Source organism: Barbus barbus (assembly GCF_936440315.1).
Source record: "Barbus barbus genome assembly, chromosome: 23".
NCBI classification, from domain to species: Eukaryota; Metazoa; Chordata; class Actinopteri; order Cypriniformes; family Cyprinidae; genus Barbus; species Barbus barbus.
The window spans coordinates 24119965-24142093 of record NC_136751.1 but is presented as its reverse complement, the minus strand read 5'-3'; the positions used below and the strand labels follow the sequence as shown (position 1 = coordinate 24142093).

The 22129-nt window shown below is 36.9% G+C and overlaps 1 protein-coding gene across 1 annotated transcript in view; it reads right to left on the bottom strand.

Moving 5' to 3' along the window:
* The window catches only part of LOC306842714 (UPF0606 protein KIAA1549-like), a gene marked incomplete at its 5' end in the record, with an annotated part of 46725 nt that extends 24797 nt beyond the window's left edge, over positions 1-21928 (bottom strand). Inside the window, 2 exons of the mRNA XM_079373734.1 lie at positions 60-2189; positions 21847-21928. Coding sequence (XP_079229860.1) covers positions 60-2189; positions 21847-21928 — 2212 coding nt within the window. The remainder of the gene's footprint in view (positions 1-59; positions 2190-21846) is intronic.
* Between the last annotated feature and the right edge of the window lie 201 nt (positions 21929-22129).

Sequence of the window (22129 nt, the reverse complement as noted above, 5' to 3'; positions counted from 1 at the left end):
GACACGAGCACCTTTCTGGTGTAAAAATGTGCAGCAAGTTAATTTTTGTTATGTCTTACCAACTCTGATCAAGTAGGTGTCAGGTTTAGTGATGTTGCAGAGATATTTCCGGGCAGTGGTTGTTGGGAGGGTTGTGGATTGGGTTGTAACTGATGTGTCATTCAGGGTAGTCACTGTTGTGTTGTTGGAGCTTGAGATAGTGAAAGGTGCCACAGTAGTGTCATTATGTATTACTGGTGAGGACGTGGTTGTAAGGCTACCGATCAGTGTTATGTTATCATCATCAGTAACCATGGTGTCAGGTGTCGTTCCAGACACAAATCCTTCATCAGCCATCACCGTTGCAGGAGGGGTGGAGGTGATGTTGAAGGTTGAGTCAGTTGAGTTTTCAGAAACACTGATAAAGCTGGTTACTAAAACAGTGGGAATTACACTACTAGGAAAGAGGGTCACTGTTGGAAGTGAGGTGATAATCCATTGGCTGTCATTAACAGAGGACAAGCCATCTGGTTCCTTGGTCACTGGAGGTGGTGTAGTCACCAGTAAGGAAGTGTTGTTCGGTATAAAAGGTGTGGTAGCCCAATCAGTGGTTGAATTTATATCTCCTAATGAAGTCGAAGGGTCTATTGTTGGTGTAAACGACGGCTCCAAATATGGCAGTGTAGTATCTGTTAAACTCGGTCCAACTTCAGAGGGATCCAAGATAGTGGTGTTAAAAGGTTCAAACCCAGAGATATCTGTTGAGGATTCCTCAGTCCAGGAACTGTTACCTCTAGGCTGTAGATCTTCATCAAACAAAGCTGTTAGCATGTAACTTGGGTCAATGGTGTAGGTTTTAGTGCTCACAATATGTGTGGTGCCAACCGGAATGAAAGAAAAAACACTAGAGGTCGTATGATTGGCAGTGGGCTCTGGCAAGCTACCATTGTCCTTGGTCAACTGGATGGTGTAGTACTCTAAACTGTTCATGTCTGGTAAAAGAACATCGGTGGGTTGGACTGTAACAGTGCCTGGCCAGTCAGATGCCAACTCTGAGCTCTCGTTGACAGACTGGTTCTGATTTAAGACATCTGAAGTTGTCGGGAGAATTGGTAAAGAATGGACTCTGGTTGGCTGGGTGGTTGAAATGGTGTGGCCAACGTCTGATGTCAACATACTGGTGTAAACTGGAGGTATTGACATGGTAAAGGGCACAACGGTTGTAAAACTCTGAAAGGTTGTAACGTGTTTGGTCAAGTCAGTGGTGGCTTCATTCGAGGTTGAATTGCTATTGAAACTGGAACTTTCAATAGGTTTGCTGGAGAAAGAATTAGTTACTCTGATAGAGGAGGGATACAAGTGTTTGCTGGAAAATGACATCACCATTCTCGAGGGGAACGTGGTGTCATAGGTCTCTGAATTCGAGTCCTCAAAGTCATACACATCAGTGACTAGATTGCTAACTGGTGAATAGTCATTGTTTTCAGATCCCATGAAGGACATTGTTTCTAGGTAATCTCCAGAGCCATACTCCACATCCATAGTGTTGGTTGGGAAAAGGTCTTCGGGTGGGCCCATAGTTGGCTCGACAGACACTGAAGTCATTTGATGGTGTACGAAAACCACATGACTTGGCTCCAATTGCTCATAGCCTAGCTGGGTGTTGGGGTCATGGCTGGTTTGTAACTGGAGGTCTTGGATTCTGCTAGATGGTTCCAATCTGTCTCCAAAAGGAACCTTAGAGTCACTGACTCCTACAGTCCCATACTGCATTTGAGGGGAAGGAACAGGAGGCTCGTCAGGAGAATCTTCTCCAACTGAAGGCAAGCTAGACGGTACAGATGAACCTGTAGTCTGTGGTATTTGAGGAGCTGGGCTGATAGCAGACCAAGTTAAGGGCACATTATGGGAGGTAGGCACTGGAGAATTTATTTGTCGAGGCTGTCTAGAGGAACCTCTGGGGGTATATCCAACTCCCTCTCCAGACTTTAAGGAAAGTAAAGGAGGTGTGGCAAGAGGCTCTGGGCTTGTGGCAGAGTTCAGGGAGTAAGCGAATACCGATCCAGTGTTAACATTGTGATTGTAATTCTCTGTGGCTTTGGATGGATCCGAACTAGGTGAAAGAGAAAATCCAGACAAGGTGGAGAATGCATTATGTAGCACTTCCACTGAAGACTCATTTGGCAGGTTTGGAGCCTCCAAAGGCCAGACTAAGGGAGACACAAAGACAATAAAATCAAATAAATGAAATTATCTAATGCAAACTGAATAAGTAGCAACAAAACTATGTGGAAAACAGCTAAATGCACAAAGCAATGCACATTTCTGCCTAATCATTGCAATTTTGTAATTATATACATATTAGTGTTGGGCAATATGCTCAAATGTCATATTGTCAGCCTGTGATATGGCTGATATACACAATATTATTGTGCTAATTTATTTAATTATTTACTTAGTTTCATTGCCGGAAAGTGAACCAACTCCAGCGTAAGGCTAAAAGCAGCCTAATGTATTTAATATGGCTGAATTTGTATTTAACATGATAGCAATATAATAGAAACATTTTAAGTTACAAATTATAACTTTTTCTCAGTTATTCAAAAAGCAGCTACAGAAAATTAGCAAAGAACATTTACATTACTGAAGAACATCATAACTGACTTCAGTCTAGCACGAGTATAATGCACTTTAAAAATACTGACGTTGAAGGTTGAGTAATTAGGAGAAATATTGATTTTGAATTGATTCTTGACTGATTAATGTCTACAAATTACATCAATCAGGCCACACCAGTAAATGGTAGTGAAACACAAATGCAGAGTGAGATCACTGGACTTTATTTCACACAGTTACATCAAACAGTTTGAGTTCTGAGGACTTTCATCACGCCATTGCACTCAGATGCTTCAAGGCTTTTTCTCTTGCACAAGTTGCATTGTCGTGATTACCCAAGTCACAATCTCACACATGTGCGGGAGGTTTGGAATGTGCCAAGGCCACGAAACAGGAGACTATTTTTAAATAATTAAGCGTGCTACTTTCAAGAAGGATTCCTGAGAGCAGTATCGGCCTGTCTGGTTTATATTCCACTACACGTTTTATAAACTTTCCATTTGCATTGCTTTTTACGGTGGGTGCAGAGGTTGGGCATAAAAGCTGGCAGTGTTTGGCTTGGTATTCAGAAGCAGCTGCACCGTAATGAAATGACCCATTCTGAGACTAAGGATGGAAGGCAAAGGTTAGAAGCTTCTTAATGAAGCATGAGTGAGCAAAACAGTCTCATGCCCTATTCAGATGAGACTAGTTTTCACCGAGGAGGTTAGGTAAATTATTCCTCCTCATTTATTTAGTCATTGTGCACTTTATGGATTTAAGACCTACTCATTCTTTCACAGTGCAAGATAAATATTTCAATGCATGATCACAAATGTCATGCCAAAAAAATATATTTTAAGCTAAATTGTTTCACACATATAGTGTGGCTTTACATCAATACACACCTGATTGTGTCATATAACATACAACAGTTGTGGGTTTAAGTGCTATGATAAACACATTGGATGCGCATCAAAATAATATATAACATCATGACCCAGATATCATTATAATATCATATCAGGAGGATTAGCAAGGTGGCATTGATCAATGAGAAACTAGGTCAACGCATATGCTATTATTTACCTCATTATTTAAAAGCCAACCATAAATAATGAAAGATAAAACTGTTTTCTAATTTTCAAACAGAAATTACAATGAACTGTGACTTGCTGATTTCAAAACCATAGAAGCTGAATAAACCAAAACACAGAAGATACTGCACTTTTAGCATAAAAAGGGTCCTTTATACCTTTGTAATGCTTCATTCATGCTACATGTTTTGCCATTTATATTCAAATGATAATACAGGAACAGTCAGTCATCTGCAACAAATAACATTTAATGCAGCTCAAGGTTCAAAAGAGATTACACATGTAGACACACCATTATGAAACTCATAACTTGAATATGATTTATAGAAACATAGTAATATTTCAACAATGTCTCAGATTCAAAGCATAAGCCATTTGTGACTCAGCAATAACCGACATAACTCAGCTTTCTGAAGAATCTCCCCCGACACATTGACTTCATACAGACTTCTTGTTAACCCACAATTCTATTTTTAGACTCCCCAAAAACGAAAATACGACATGGATGTCAGGGAGAACACGCCTTCGTATAAAACTGGCTCTGTCATCAAAAGAAACAGCATTAGAGAAAGTTCCATAGCATCAGCCAAGTCCACTGACCACTTTAAAGACGATGATAAAAAGAAGAGAGAAATGGTTTTTGGCATTAATTATGTGACTGAATTTTTATCAAATATAAATCACAGAACAGCACTGTGCAAAAGTAACAACATCTTATGCATTAATCAGGTCAATATGCTCTGTGTTTGGGCTTCTTCAGAGTAAATAGTTCTTTGCTAGTCTATGAGGTGGTTGCATTACTCACAGAAACACTCTGCGCCAAGTGTTTGAAACCCCTATAAAGCAGGCGGCTATGTAAAACAGATGATCAACTAAATAACAGAGAAAGAATACGAAGCACAATAAAGAGAAACAGTTGTTAGACCTTAATTACAGTGAGGAAAAAGTAGGTAAAGCCTAAAAGCCACCATAAACACCGACACTCAGAGTTGTTATTGTTTTTTTATTAAGTTATATTTTTGGGCTTTTTATTCCTTTATAATTCAGACGGGACAATGGAGAGATGACAGGACAGTATTGGGTATAGCGAGGGGAGCGGGATCGGCATAGGACCTCGAGACAGGAATTGATCTCGGGTCACCACGAGCACAGTTGCGCTGTATATGTGAAAGCTGAATAAGTTAGCTATCCATTGATGTGTGGTTTATTAGTATAGGACAATATTTGGCTGAGATACAACTATTTGAAATCTGGAATCTGAGGGTGCAAAAAAATCTAAATACTGAGAAAATCGCCTCTAAAGTTGTCCAAATGATGTTCTTAGCTATGCATATTACTGATCAAAAATACATTTGATACATTTACAATAGGAAATTAACTAAATATCTTCATGGAACATGATCTTAATATCCTAACGATTTTTGGCATAAAAGAAACATTTATAATTTTGACCCATACAATGTATTTTTGGCAACTTAAGACTGGTTTTGTGGTCCAGGGTCACATATGTCGGCGCACTAACCATGAGGCTATTGGTGCTGCCAGCATTGTTATTAATTAAAACTAAAACTATTAAAAAAGGTTTTCGTTGCAATAAACCTGAAATAAAACAAAATATAAATATCAGATGAAAAACTTAAGAAATGCTGCCTTGGCTTAAATAAAGTACTAAAATTACTAAAACTGAAATAAAAATATGTTAAATAGAAATATTTAAAAAAACTACACTAAACTAAAATTAACTTAAACTAATTAAAAATTAAAACAAAGTATGAAAATAAAAGCTAACTGAAAATATTAATACTATAAAATTATATAAATGATACTAAAATAACATCATTTTCATGTTTCTTATTGAAACATTAAGTTACTGAAGTCCCTTTTTAATGCTTTTGTTTACACTACATGAATCATGATTGTCTACTTGCTGTTGCTAGAGGCAGGAAGTATTGCTGTGTTTAATATCATTGTGTTGGTATTGGCATTTTAAATTTGCCTTGCTATGGCTAATTTCATATTTTTGCATTAATTTAACAAAACTACAGCTTGATTGGAATATACAATAAATATTCTGTTCACAAGTGATCTTTACCTTGATTTTTCAGTTTTCTTCTTTTATCATGTAATCTCAAATTTGCATGCAAATGTTTGCATAACAGTTGCTCTGCACACCTTTACCTAAATTCACTACTTTAGACTTATGTACCCTCTAAAAGCTTGCATTCTGCAAGTGAATGGCACATTATAGTGCCATCCCAAAGAGGCACAAAATTACTTTCACTGACTTTTACATTAACTGTTCCCTCCTGGTGGAATGACCTGCCCAACTCAATCCGAGCAGTCTTCCATCTTCAAGAAACGGCTAAAAACACATCTCTTCTATCTTGCTTACTATTCAGTATACAGTAGGAAAATTGGGACACAGTATACAACACACTGACAACTCAGTAAACTCAAAAGAGAGTATTGATGTACAGCTCTAAATAAACCACAAACCTAGTGCAACATTTTTATGGCATTTCAAATGCATGATTGATGAAGCTCTAAAACTCACAGGAATCATCAATATCCACAGTTTGATGTATAAGTCTCTTTGAGAGGGATGCGAGAGTCATTAATTAGTCTTACTGTGGCAATAAGTGGCTTAAATGACACACGGGTGAATGCTAATGTGTTCAAGTATCTCAACCAAAGATCAATTGATGATCCACCGTTTCTCCGGTCACTGAGCAAGACTAAAGCTAACGAACAGGACAGAAGAGGCACAGATTACTGCCTGACCTCTGACTTCATCAGATGAGTGCTCAGACATTTAGATTTCTATTCTCAGATCCCTATTCCCTCAGGAGCCATTCAATAAAACATTAAAGCTACAACCACCCATTTCTGTGCTAGGCCAATCAAAATGGATTGCTGACCCAGTTTTCAAAACACTACAACTGAAAGTCATGTCACACATCTATGATTGACAAGCAAAGAAGCAAAGACAATAAAGTAATTAATGATGGAGTGACTTAATAATCCTGATTGACGGAGAAGTTCAATAATTAATTGTAAGAGGGTCACCTTCAGCCTAAATGAGCAGTGTTTATCGTGAGTAATGGCAGGCAGCCTCTCGCCCGACAGACGGGCAGCAGGGGAAATACCCTGACTCCACACAACAGTGCGGCAATGACTCCCTTTGCCACCTGCTACAGAAATGCAACCGTGTAACGCATGAACAGTCTGGCAATTGTTAGAGCTATCGTTTTCACAGAGATCTACCCAAGAGATACGAGTCAGACGCAAATGTAAATGTCAGTGAGACAATGCACATAGTGACAAATATCCACAAAAACTACTTGCAGTATTTAAAAGTGATGCATAACATATTTGCTACAAGTTTAATTTAAACCAGCGGTCATTAACAGCGTAATATAAAACACAATTCATGCATAATGCTTAAAGATTAAAATAAGACAACAACCCAGGGAACCCATTAAGGGTGACAATAGAAATGCATTCTGAATATATATGCAGACCAGAACTATTATAAAACATAAAGCATTAAAAGTAGTCATGATTTCACAACACTACATTTGATGTACCAACCATCTTAGAGCAAAGATCTGTTCTTTGAGTGTTATAATCTCATGAGGATCACAAAAACATGGACTTTCTATAATGCACATAACTCCCTTATGCATGTTATGCTGGTTTCTGCATGAATGCTATTTAATTTATGGAAGTAATTACAGTATGCTGCCCTTTGGCCTTAAAATAATGGCAAAACTAGCCAGTAAAGGTTTATTCTACCTTAAAAATAGTGCTGTCAAACGATTAATTGCGATTAATCGCATCCAAAATAAAAGTTTTTGTTTACAAAATATATGTGTCTACTGTATATATTTATTTTGTATATATAAAAAGACACACGCATACAGTTTATATTTTGAAAATATTTACATGTATTTACATGTTTATATTTATATTCATATAATTTATATTATATAAAAATATATTTAATATATAAATATATATATTTTATTAAATATATACATGCATGTGTTTGCATTTATATATACATAATAAATATACACAGTACACATGCATATAATATGTAAACAAAATTTGTATTTTGGATGCGATTAATTGCGATTAATCGTTTGACAGCACTACTTAAAAATTAAGTGAACAGAACACAATGGTTTAATTTAAAGTATATAATGTAAAACTTCATTTGAAAGCTCAAGATAAAAAAAAACTGATTATCATTTATCAAAAAAATACTTCTGAATTTGCTGTTTTCATGATGCTTGATGGTGGAAAACATGGAAAATGTGTTTAAAAGACAGGCTGTTTTGTCAAATACAAAAACTGCACAGACAGTGAGGTGACTATCATCATCACAAAAGGAAACAGTGAGCAACTCTATTTTGAGCTCTTCATGGCCACGCAGCTAATAAAATAATGCTTATGATCGATTGACGACTTCCTTTATGAACAACGGATGAAGTGTCAAAATAAAACACAAAGGGATCTAAAATTAAATGAAACTGGATTACGTTCGATGTCAGTTTGTCTTTCCGTCTGTCTCTCTCTTTGTCTTTGTGAAAAGGATGACGTCTTAGGCTGAAACCACAAGGAGGCTGAAAATGAGATCAAACCCATATAAATGATTCAGTTTAGCACACCCAAATGTAATTTGTTCCTCCCGAAACTCCTGTCCAGTGGTAAGTGGGAGAAATAACCCAATAAACCCATCCCAAACAACACCAAAACAATATGATCATCTGCCTAACAATCACAGACTCTCTGAATGATTTTTCACCAACAAATACACTAAACAATGAGCCAGACACTATGATAAACATACACTGTTGGACATGTGATAACCTCTTAATGTCAAATAATCAGTGCTAATGTTGTGAGGCTGATTGATTTGACAGCGTTCATAATAAGGCTTACAAATAACTCAGTTTGAAGAACATTTCAGAATAGAGACTTGTTTTCATCTTAACTCACAATAAAGTACTATAAAAAATAGTGGTACCTTGGTCATCACATTAAAATGGTACTTTGGCACAAATTTTGCCATATGAGGCCTATAGACACTTCTATTCAAAAGTTTGAGGTCAGTATTATTTTTAAGGAATAAATTGATCAAAAGTGACATTAAAGACTTTTACATGGCTACAAAAGATTCCTTTTATTAAACTTTATATTCATCAAAGAATCTTGAAAAAAAAATGTGTCATGGTTTCCTCAAAAATATTACGCAGTGCAATTTTCAGTGATTATAAGAATAAGATTTTTTTTTTTTAGCAATAAATCAGCATATTACAGTGATTTCTGAAGGATCATGTGACACTGAGGACTGGAGTAATGATGCTGAAAATTTAGCTTTGAATCACAGAAATAAATAATTTTAAAGTATATTAAAATAGAAAACAGTTATTTTAAATTATAATAATAGTTCAAAACATTACTGGTTTTACTGTGATCAAATAAATACAGCTTTGTGAGCATATCAATATCATTCAAAAGATCTTTTGAATACTTATGGTACTTGTTCAAAAACATAGTATTAACACAGTATCTTGTCCAAGAAACCATAGGAGTACTATGATGATACTATGATGATAGTATGATAAAAGTACTATGGTACTTTTGTTATTTGTGTAAACCAGTAGATTTTTTAACCGCTCCGCATCAACACTGAGCAAGTTACGGGACGTACCTGCAACTTTCACGGTAGAACTACACAGTCTAATTTGAAGGGAGCAGCTGTGAAACACAAAAAGTCAGATTATAGCCAAGACCTTCTACCGAAAACACTGAGACATCAATTACAACCCCCCTTAATGATGTCATTTCCTTCCATTTGCCAGGCTCATTCTAGGGAAAGTCTCATTTGCTGGTTGTTGCTATTCCAGAGAAAAAGGGTAAACGAGAGAAGAAAAAAAAAGCAAAGGAAAGGTCTTTGGTATTAATTCAAGCCCCTTTGCCCACACATGTTTCTGTTTTAAGATGATCCCATTGCGTGACTGCCTCTGCCTAACGCTGGCACAGACTCCCCATGCGCTGCCTAATCGAACAATCAAGGCAGAGTCTGTGCTGACATTCGTTTTTATCTCAGAATGCCTTTATAGAGGGAGGACGCTGTTATTCTAGGAGGTTTCTCTTATATTACATTTACAAAATGCGGTATTGTGTACTGCATCCTTCAGCCAGACAACTTGTTTGTGGTCTACACTTCTACATATTTTTGTAAACTTACAAACTCAATTTAAGCAGAGAATAACACCAATTTAAAATGGAAATTTGACGTTATATCCCCATCACTTTTAAAAGGAATATTTCACGTAAAAATTTACATTTTCATCTTTTACTCATGTTGCAAATCTGTATGATTTTCCGTGGAACACAAATGAAGATGTTTTGCAGAATGTTCTGGCTGCTTTTTCTCTGCATTTATTTGATGAAAAATACAGCAAGAACAGAAATATTGTGAAATATTATTACCATTTAAAATAACTCATTTCTATTTGAACATATATTAAAATTGTATTTATTTCTGTGACGACAAAGCTGAATTTTCAGCATCATTACTCTAGTCTTCAGTGTCACATGATCCTCCAGAAATAATTCTAATACGCTGACCTGGTGCTCAAGGTAATTTTTTCTAGGTTGAAAACAGTTGTGCCGCTCAATATTTTTGTGGAAACCGTGATCAGGATTCTTTGATGAAGAGAAAATTACATTTATTTGAAACCGGAATCTTTTGTAACATTATAAATGTCTTTACTGTCACTTTTAATCAATTTAATGTATCCTTTCTGAATAAAATAAGCAATTCCTTTGCCCAAAAAAAACATTTAAATGAAAAAAAGAGCAATGTGAGAGTGACGTGAGGGATAGAATCCACCCCTCTGACACTGAACAGAGCCCTGTTGTTTGTCTTATCAGCGGCTAAGTGCTTAGGACGACTGAAATTTCCCATGCACAGCCATAGATTGAACTACTATGAAGTACAGACAAAAAATAATAAGCAGGAATAGCATAAACACAGCACACCAGTGGCTTCCCTCATGTCATGAACAGTCTTGTTATTGTAAGCATAAGCTTGAGACAATTTTCCAAAGTGAAAAAGTACTAATAGTCAAATTCACCTGAATTTTACAGCCTAACATCTGGTTGAGCGGCTGACTGTGTTTTGAGTAAAATCAGGCTGGAACGTGTTACCTAGCATGGCACAGAGGCAAAGCAGAGTCACGTCTCTCTGATGGTTTCCATCGATCAGACTGAGGTCATGTCTGCTGATGGCCACCATAAATACTGAAGTCCATCTCTCCAGCACAGCATTAGGTAAACTGGGAATTTAAGAATGGCTCCCTTTCAATTCATGATTAAATTTACATCTAATAGACCACACAGTATGTTGAATTTAATGTTGAAGAGGAATTTACTGAATATGTAATTGCTACTATAACATCTAACTATGAATTCTAATTGCTTAAATCAGCTTTGCCAAACTAAAAATCTATCATTTAAAATGCTGCAAGGGAATTTAGGCATCACAACATTATAATGCACAGTATGAAAAATGGGACTTTTTTCCATTTTCTAATTAATACATTTAACTTTTCAATTATTAGCATTTTAAAAGAATATTTTTTTTTTAAAGTTATTTATCATAATATATAATCATGTAAATTAGATGTTATTTTACTATATTTTAATTAAGGATAAGGATTTTTAATAGAGACCACACTCACATGGGTATCTTTTATCCATGAAAAATTCAAATTTTATATTGGCTAAATAAATCTCCATGACATTTCAAAGTTTTCAAGGACTGTGGGAACCACCTGTTAAATTTAAATTTGAATTAGAAGGGGAATTTAAGGCATTGTCAAATCAATTCTGAATGATGCACAACCTTGTTCCTGTGTGTTAATACACTTGAGATAAAGAGCTGAACTTGAGTGCAAAACTAGGTGCAGAAAGACAGAAAGAGAGATGAGAACGAGAAAAAAAAAAAACTCAGATCGACTGAGACAGGGGAGGGGATGTAATGAGGAAGGTGGGGACACACTTTAACGCCTAACATTGGTATGGTCTCCAGAGAAGCAGACTTTTCCATAGCTGGCGTATTGTGTAATTGACTGGAGGACGCTCATGTTCCCTGCACGTTTCCCCCCTACTCCCTCAGCCTTCTTCGAAAGACAGGAAGGCCAGGCCTGTAACTGGAGAAGCCCTGAAGACCGTGTCACTGTGAGGGCTTCGTGCTCAGGGCTGGACTGAACTCACTGCGTAAACTTCTGGACCTTTCGACTACAAAGCAGCCAGACTCCTGTAGAGAGGAGAGAGAGAGAGAGAGAGAGAGACGCACCTCTCACACTGAAAATCATGCGAGAGCTTTTGACAACTCTCTTTGACATGACTCTTTCTTTTGAGAGACAAAAACTTTATACACGGTGCACTTTCCGATTTAAAACTTTGCAGGATGTTTTCGTTAACTTAGAGCTGTGTTACACACTGCATGAAAGGTCATTTTCAAAAGTCCATAATAGGGTCACTTCTAATTATTATTATCATCAATGTTGAAAATGTTTTGCTGCTTACATTTGTTGAAAAATAAATAAGCTAATTTTTCTTCTGGATTCTTTGATGAATCAAAAGTTCAAAAGAAGAGCATTTATTTGAAAAATCTATTAGGCCTATTTGAAAAATAGTATCTTCAATGTTTTTACAGTCACTTTTGATAAATTCAATGTGTCCTTTTTGAATATAAGTATTATTATCATTATTTTAATCTTACACTACCATTCAAAAGTTTTAAACATTGATAATAAGAAGAAATTAATGATTGGCATATTAGAATGATTTCTATATCCTGCGACATTGAAGACCGAAGTACAGACTGCTGAAAATTCAGCTTTTCCATCACAGGAATAAATTACATTTAAAAATATATTATATTAGTAAACAGACCTTTTGAATTGAAATAATATTTCAAAAAATTATAGTTTTAAATGTACTTTTGAGCAAATAAATGCAGCCTTGGTGAACATAAGAGATATCTTTCAAAAACATTAAAACAACCTTAATTATTCCAAACTTTTGGTAGTGTATTCAATATACTACAATCTACCATAAATTCCAATGGCTTTCTGAAATGTATGATATAATCTATTTTATTAAATTTTACATTGATGAATTAATTCCCCATAAACCCCGCTGTGCTCAGATGTAACCATCTGTTCAGAGTGAGATGGTCCAGACGTGTGCTGAACCGTACAGATATGTGAGCCCAGTGCAATATGGGCATACATGTCAGCCTTCTGTCAGGCTGTCACAGTTACCTCAAATACAGTTCACAACACATTCACAACACTAGGACCACATTAGTCAATTATAATGGCCATGTGGGTGAACGTCGCACATATAGTGCCCTCCAAAAGTATTGGAACAGTAAAGACAAAATTGCTCTGTTGGCTGTGGAGTCAATACATTTACAAATATGATTAAAAGATGAATATGAGACACAACTACAGAATGTCACATTTTTGGGTGATTCAACACATAGATGTTTTACCAGCTAATAAGTTCAGCACTTTTAGAGTTTCATCCCTCTATCTGATGTGAGGATAAGTATTGGAACAGTTGCCTCACAGGTCTTTGTAAGTGATCAGCTGTGGCCTGTTGCATTAATTCTTCAGATATTAAAAGCAGGGAATGTGTCGTATCAGTTAGATCCATTACTTCTGCATTCTGAATCTTGCATTCGATGATGACACACACAAACCAGGATGAAGATGAGGGAACTGACTTTGAGAGAAAAGTAAGCAATTTGGATGCCAAAAGAAAACAGGAAGTCAATTAGAGCTCTAGCAAAAACAAAGGGCATGGAGAAATCAAGAGTTTGGAAACCACCAGCGACACCAGCAACAAACAACTACCTGATCGGCTGAGAAAACAACAGTAGTTGATGACAAACAAATCATAAAAGCTGTGAAAATGAACCCTAAAAGACGTGTCTGGGGTGATGCTCTGACAATCTACTGTCCTCAGGAGACTTTGACACAGAATTACAGATGCTACACAGCAAGATACAAACCTCTGACCAGCACCAAAAATAGAAAGGCAAGAATAGTGTTTGGAAAAAAGCACAAAGGTGAACCAGAAGAGTTTTGGTCTGTGTTTATGGACCGATGAGACAAAGATGAACCTTTATCTAAGTGATGGGAAAGCAAAAATGTGGAGAAAAAAAGGGAACTGCAAATGATCCCAAACATACAGCCTCATCTGTAAAGCATGGTGGAGGTGGTGTCATGGCATGGGCATGCATACTGATGACTTAATGTATGATGACAGTAGCAGAATGAATTTGGAAGGGTACAAAATCATCTTGCCTACCAATATTCAAGAAAATGTCACCAGACTCATTGGGAAGTGTTTCATATTACATCAGGACAATGACCCAAAACACCCTGCCAGTTCAGTCAAGGAATTTATAAGGGCAAAGAAATGGAAAGTCGTAGATTGCCCAAGTCAATCTCCAGATTTAAATCTGATTGAACATGAATTTCACCAGCTGAAGAGGAGAGTAAAGGCAGAAACTCTCCAAAACAAGCAACATTTGGAATTGGCTGCATTAAAGGCTGGGAAAAGTATTTCAAAGGATGAGACCAAGAGTCTGGTGATGTCTATGGGTCACAGACTCACTGCTGTGATTGTGCGCAAGGGATCTGCAACTAAATAATAGCTTTTAATCTTTTATATCTGCCTTATGTTCAACTGTCCCAATACTTATGCTCACATCAATGAGTGGAATGAACTCTAAAAGTGCTGTTCTTTTTATTTGGTAAAACATGTATGTGTTGAAACAGCTAATAATAAAATGTGACATTCTGTAGTTTTGTCTCATATTCATCTTTTAATCATATTTGCAAATGTCTTGACTCCACAGCCAACAGAGAAATTTTGTCTTTACGGTTCCAATACTTATGGAGGGCACTGTAGGTGTTCTTTGATGGACTACATTTAATGTGGCTGAGTTTATTCAGTAATAAAAACAGAAATGATACTAAACAAACTACAGTAAAGTATAAATAACAAAAGGGTGCATTCCAAACAAAGGCGATGAAATGAGATGACTGAAATATCAGTATATAGATCTGTAGTGGAGGTCACAGTTGAATGGTTGGTCTAAAATGGCCCGATTTAATTTTGATATTGCTGACACGAGCCCAGCGCTCTCTCAACCTCCATTCACTCAGTTCCTTTGACTAAAAACTAAAATAGAGCCCTCTTATCTTTGAGTGGTCACTTCAAATGAGTGCTCTACAGAACAAATGCTGGGAAATAAGTGTTGACCACAAGTCTAGGCTTTTACACGCATAGAAAAAAGGTTTCTGGTTTGGAAATGGTAGTTTAACGGTGCAATTTGTGTAAATAGTGCAGAGCAGTGGTACTAATATAAATATAAAATATAAATGTTTATAAATAAATAAAAGATAAATGTGTGTGTGTGCAAATAGTAGTAGAGCAGTGGTATTATTATAGTCAGAAATATTTATAAATAAATAAATAAAAGATAAATATATGTGTGTGTGCAAATAGTAGTAGAGCAGTGGTATTATTATAGTCAGAAATATTTATAAATAAAAATAAATAAATAAAATAAATATATGTGTGCGTGTAAATAGTAGCAGAGCAGTGATATTATTAGTAAGAAATATTTATAAATTTATCTTCATCATCTTCTTCACTTATCTGAATTGTAGGTGTGGGGGAGAGGGGGGTTGCTGGAGGTGTGAATGGTTGTGTGGAGAGGTGTTCAGGGCGGGTGTGGGGTGATTTTTAAAACCGGCAATAAAACTCGTTCAAGTCGTCTGCTAGTTGTTGATTCTCCAGAGCGCTGGGGGATGGTGTCTTGTAACTGGTGATATCTTTCATACCTTTCCACACTGAAGCAGGATCCCTGGAAGATAATTTGTTCCTTAGCTTGCCAGAATAATTCCTCTTTGCCACTCTGATCTCCATTTCCAGTGTGTATTTGGCCTGTTTGTACAAGACTTTATCCCCCTTTCTGTGAGCATCTTCTTTGGCCTGACGGAGCTGTTGGAGTTTTGCAGTGCTAGAAGGAATGCACATATCCTCACAGAAACTGATATAAGATGTTACAGTCTCTGTGAGCTCGTCCAGATCGGTGGCAGCAGCTTCAAAAACAGTCCAGTCAGTGAGAGAGAAACAGGCTTGTAAATCCCACTCCGTTTCATTAGTCTATCTTTTAACAGTTCTTAATACAGGTTTTGCAGACTTAAGTTTCTGCCTGTAGCTCAGAATAAGATGAACCAAACAGTAATCAGAGTCCTAAAGCTGCTCGTGGAACAGAGTAATATACGTCCTTTATTGTTGTGTAACAGTGATCCAATATATTACTGTCTCTGGTGGGACATGTGATGTGCTGTCTGTATTTTGGCAGTTCGCGGGAGAGATTTGCTTTATTAAAGTCCCCGAGAATGATTAAAGCAGAGTCTGGGTTGTTGTTCTGTGTCTGTGATCAGATCAGCGAGTTTCTGTAAAGCTGTGCTCACGTGCGCTTGCGGCGGAATGTAGACACTCACGAGAATGAACGAGCAGAACTCCCGCGGCGAATAGAACGGCTTGCAGTTAATGAAGAGCGTTTCTAGATCTGAACAGCACATCTTCTTTAACACAGTTACATCTGTACACCACCTCTCATTGATGTAAAAGCACGTCCCGCCGCCGCGCAATTTCCCCGTTGATTCTGCGTCCCGATCTGCTCTAATCAGCTGGAAGTTAGCCAGATGGAGCACACTGTCCGGTATGTTGCGATTCAGCCAGGTTTCAGTGAAACACAGAGCAGCAGAGTTAGAGAAATCCTTGTTTGTCAAAGAGAGCAGAAAGAGTTTGTCCGTTTTGTTGGGTAGAGCGCAGAGATTCACCAGATGGATGCTAGGCAATGGCATTTGAAATCCGAGTTGTCTGAGCTTCACGAGCGCCGGCTCACTTCCCCCGTCTGCGCATCCTCCTGAAGCGTTTGACCAGAACTACGGCTCCGCCAACTATAATGTCCAGCAAAACGTCCAAATAGTCAAAATCCGGTAAAAGATTTTGTGGTGTGTTCTGCGGAATATTCAGCAGGTCATCCCTGGTAAAACTGATCGTATTTGAGAAACAAAAAATAGGAAAAACAAACAAAAACAGTACGAACACTGAAGAGCAATGCACAGTAGCTGCCATCTGCGGCGCCATCTCTATAATATAATATTGAGTTATTTTTAAATGTTAAACTGTATTTGTCACTATGTATTTATAAAAACTAAGCTCATACTATGTATAAAAAACAGCGCATTGACTAAAATTGAGACTTATTTGCAACCCCACCCCAATATAATGAGTGAAGTGCATCCCCCCCCAATTTGTTATAATCAGACCTAATGTCTAGTGGAATTCCTAATGAAGAGAAGCTGTTCACACAAAACTGTACTTTCAAACAAAGAAGAGACATAAGATATCTCCTTAAAAAAATTTAAACAAAACAAACGTGTGAAACACCAAACAAGACAACTGCTTCTCTTCATGACATCATCATAACTTCTTACATTTTGCTGGGTGTCAAGATCGCGTGCTAAAAGCATACACTAAACACTTGCTAGGCGTGAATGTGTACCAGGACGTTTTCGATTTTTTTGACATCAATAAAGGCCATAAAATGAGAACAACTGGACTATGAATGTAAAATGTATGGGACTGTGGAAAGTACCTTGTTAAAGGGGTTTTACCCCTAAAAAAGGCCAAATTACTTGCAGATGTCTTAGAACAATGGTGCAGAAACAGCACTGCACACTTTCACTCCAATGAGGACAAACTGTTTTCATTACAACTAATTAACATGAAAGAAATTATGTAAACAAACAGTAAAAATCACAAAAATCTTATTTACAGGATGAAAACCAAGCACGAAACCATAACGTGAAAACGATATCCCCTGTTTATGAAAGTGTTTGTTTTAACCAGTAACAAAAATGATAAGCAATGCCCAACAAGATATTACATTGGCAGCCAAGCGTTAAATCTCATTGGTCCAAAATCCCACTCCATGTTGGTGATCTTTGAATGGCTTTGATTTTGATGCTCTTATGTTTACTTTATATGCAAGAAGTTATATCTTTTACAGGAAATTACCTTGTCTACAAGCATTCCCTATGGTCCAAACTAAACTAGTATCCTTCAAACACACACAAACTCCTCCTCTGCAATGCATGGGTTCATCATCAAAGAAACTGGTATCCAACCGTCCTGGTTTCTCAATGGAACTTTGTTCGCTTGTCCAGCAGCCAGTGGCCTCAGCATCCAGCGTATTGATCTGTTCCCAGTCTCAGTGGCGATGAATAATGAATGCACTCATTGTCATCCCTCACAGATAAGGTTTCACTTGTAAAAGTGGCAACATTTGTAATTATCCAGGAGTTTTGCGCTGAGCTCCACGCAATCTCAAAAACTCGACAACATTCTTCAGGAGGCTCTGACATCCAGTGTGAATTCTGCGAAAGAGCTTTTCAATTACAAGAATAAGAAGTAGGGTTACACCTGCATGATCGTGAGTCCACAAGTGCTCTCATCTCTGCCTAAAGAACATCCTTATATGCACCGGTTGCCACTGGTGATAAGAAAACACAAGCATCCTTTCAAAACCATATGCAAAAACGCTTATCTATAGTAGACTGCCCTATAGAGCACAACAGTCGGATTGAAGTACAATCTACTTCACTTTCTTTATAAAGAAATAGATTTTCATTCATGCATAACGCTTTAAGGTCTACCATTCTACCATACAATTCTGCATGGTATGTAAGACCGTAAACTGTGGACTTGGCAACATGGCGTTCCTAACTTGATGCTTCCTCTGAAGACTGCTTAGATGTGTTCGACTTGAAGCAGCGCAGCTAGACCGATCGCTGTGTCTCATCAAATACTGCAAGAGCTGTAAGAGAGCGGACGTCTCCTTATGCTTTCTCTCGCCATACTTTGATGTCATACACCGATCGATCTTCAAGTCGAACACACCTCTTTACTCTCACATGTCACGTGACAGAGTGTAATCGCAGCCTCTGCGCTTGAAAAATCGAATTTTCACATATCGCGATATTATCGCAAATGCAATTAATCGCTCAGCCCTACCCAGAACAGTCTTAAAACAAATGAAAAATTGCATAACAATTACCATTCAAAACACACAAGTACTAGGGCTGTGCAATTAATCGCATGCAATTATCATGGAACCAGCTTTACTTACGAGATGTGCATGATAATCACATGCGATTAATTGCACAGCCCTAACAAGTACAATGAGAAAAATGACTCAGTGGAGTTGTAACTGTAACAAGAAAATATCAATAGTTGATCAAATTGAGTTGCCATTACTTAAGAGTTCAAGTTGGAAACATGTTAAGTCATAGAACAAACAAGAATAAAAGGAGTTCAAAGTACTTAAAAAGCTGAAGCAAATAGTTACCTCAATTTTATTGAGTAAAATGGGCACAATATTTTTTACAGTGTATCTTAGCGGAGTGTTTTCGACTGTACCAGAAATTGTGCAGAATATAGAGCCCTATGAAATCAGTTTTATTTTTCCCCATATTCTGTTTTTTGCACTTTATTTTTTCTGGATTCTGTTTTATTCTATTTTAATTGATCTGGGTTCCATTTGAATGGTTCCTTTTAATTTTAGTTATCAAAAAGCATGTCTAAATAACTGAAATCATGAATCTTATACAATGTAACAACAAAACACTAAAAGTTTTAGACATTTTAGGACCCTATAGAATCTGTAACTCTTATTCTCACAAATTCTGCTTTTTATTTTTCCCTCTGCTTTCCATTTTCATTTTCTGGATTCCATTTTAATAGTTTAATTACATTCTAATGATCAAATACAATAGCTAATCAACTGCATTTTGTGTCCTGTACGTTCCATTTTTTATGACTGGATTCTGTCCACCTTTTTCCACATTGTGGAAATCATAAAAAAAAAAAAAAAAAAAAAAAAGTGACTCAAATTTTTACACCGCAACATATTCATATACTCAGTTGTTACTGTCAGCCTACTCATTCAGTACTGAAAGCCCCAGCTTTCAAGGTTCAATTCTGTACATCCAGGCTGTGAAAATCGTCTCTATATCACCCTTTGAGAGGGCTGGGAATGTAATCACAATTAAAAGAAATCCTAACTTGTAATGTATACACACAAACTCACTGTCCTCAGTACGCCTTGTTGACCAACTCTCTAAATTGTTAGGCGGAGTTTGATGGCACCACCGTTTCTGCTCAAAACCAGCAACATGTGCTCAGAATACGAGATGCACACACACATTCAGCTCTTAACAGATCTTAGATGTTAATTACGACTAGCCTCTCCCATCTTTAAAAATTGTCTGACCTACATCACAGTGCCAAGATGAAGTATAAAATCGCAGAACAATTTTAAAATGCATGGAGTCAGACTAAAACAACTGTGAGCTAGTAGATGATGGAAGCATTTGAGCCGATAAGTAGTTATACAGCATCATATAAATGTGCCTGATAAATGAGACCTTTCCCTCAAAACTGGCAAATATACGGTAATTGACTACATGCATAATTATAAACTTTGTATTGACTCATTGAACCTAGACAGCTCCCATGAAAAAATAATAAAATTTTCTATCTATACATTTTATATGAAGGTGCTAGCCCAACTTAACCCTGTTCTCATGCTCTTCATCGTTCCCTAGCCTTCAAGGGTTTCTTACGTCAGGCTTTCTCAGATCACAAGAAGAAGGATTCTGTCTCAGTTTCAGAGAAGCCACAGAACTGACAAGATCCTTTCAGGTTCTGAATGTGACGGATCAAGATTGTCACAACAGACTGACCCAGATGGTTTCCATGACATGTTTTAATAGATTTGAATATGAGATTTGGTCCTGTCTTAAAGGGATAGTTCATCCAAAAATGAATTTACTCACCTCATGTTGTTCCAGAAACTGTACGACTTTTTCTTCTTTGGTACTAAAATAAGGTATTTTGAGAAATCACCGAAAATAAACACTATTCCACATCATTTCATTTATACAGCTTGAGATATGCTGGAATGGATATAAATGGACTGTCAACACTGTGCACTTGACTCAATTATATGCTCCTAATATATTGATTTTCAGCATGAACAGACTGGTAATAGGATGAAACACATAGCACTCAAGTTTACTCTGAAAAATGATCTACAAGAATCTTCTTGAATGAATGCTCAACAGTTTATTTAAAAATGAATGAGTTTGTACTAGGGACAACACTACGTGTAAATGACTCTAATTCCATCTAAAAATTTATTTCAACCAACAAAAAGTATCTAGCTGCATCATTTTTTTCAGTAGCCTAGTTTTTTGTTCTTATTCTGTCTTCATATAGCTCTTTGATCCATAAGTACTCAACATACAGGCAAGACCAGTCAGTTTGCTAGATTTGTAATCTACCCTAAATTATTTCTGTTATTAAAAATGATATTAATCCAGTATAGTTGTCTCTAAATGTAAGGGATTGCTTGGGTTTCAAGCTTGAGTCAGTGACATGGATTAGGGTTAATCTAAAACCAATGCAGAAGAAGTTCCACCCAAGCAAGTCTTTTGTTATCATGTTGACAAACTGTAGAGGATCTGGTCTGCTTTTCAACTAAAGTGGACATTTTGAAGATAATTTGGAGAGACTAGGCTAAGAAATTATAGTTTCAAAGACTAAAAGACGCCTTCAACCTTAGTTAAAAAAAAAAAAAAAAAAAGGTTTTATCATGCACCTCAGAGCTTTTCATTCTGAAAGAGACCTTGAAAATTCAACTAAAGGCCTTAAATATTTACTTGCACTTTGTAAGCAAAGGCATAAATCAATTATAGGACCAAAAAATAGGTCAAAGGTTTGACTAACCTAACCCTACAATATACGGAAACCACGTGTTGTTGTTGTGTTTCCAATCAATATCCAATATCTAATCAGGGATAAATATGATTTGTCCTCAAAACTTTGCATTGCGTTCCAGCAGTTTTAAAAAGGCGTAATTCCTGTCATCTTGCCAATAAACTCCTCCAGTTACCGGCTGCAACCTGAAGAAGAAGAACATGACATCACTTACCTGCAGCAGGTGAATCAGCTATCACCATGGAGACGAACATAAGCAGCACGCACGCGGCGACCCGACTACGTCCCTCCATCATTAGACCCTATTTAGTGAAACTCATGTTTCGTCCAAGGTGATCCGAGGAGAGATTATCCGCCCGTTTAACTAGTCCCAGTGAACTGCAGCAGATGAAAACAACACCACTCTTATATATAGGTCACATTTTCAGCACGACTTCATGAATACTCTCGTAAGCAAATCTAACGATTTAATCATAAACCGAACAAATGACATCTTG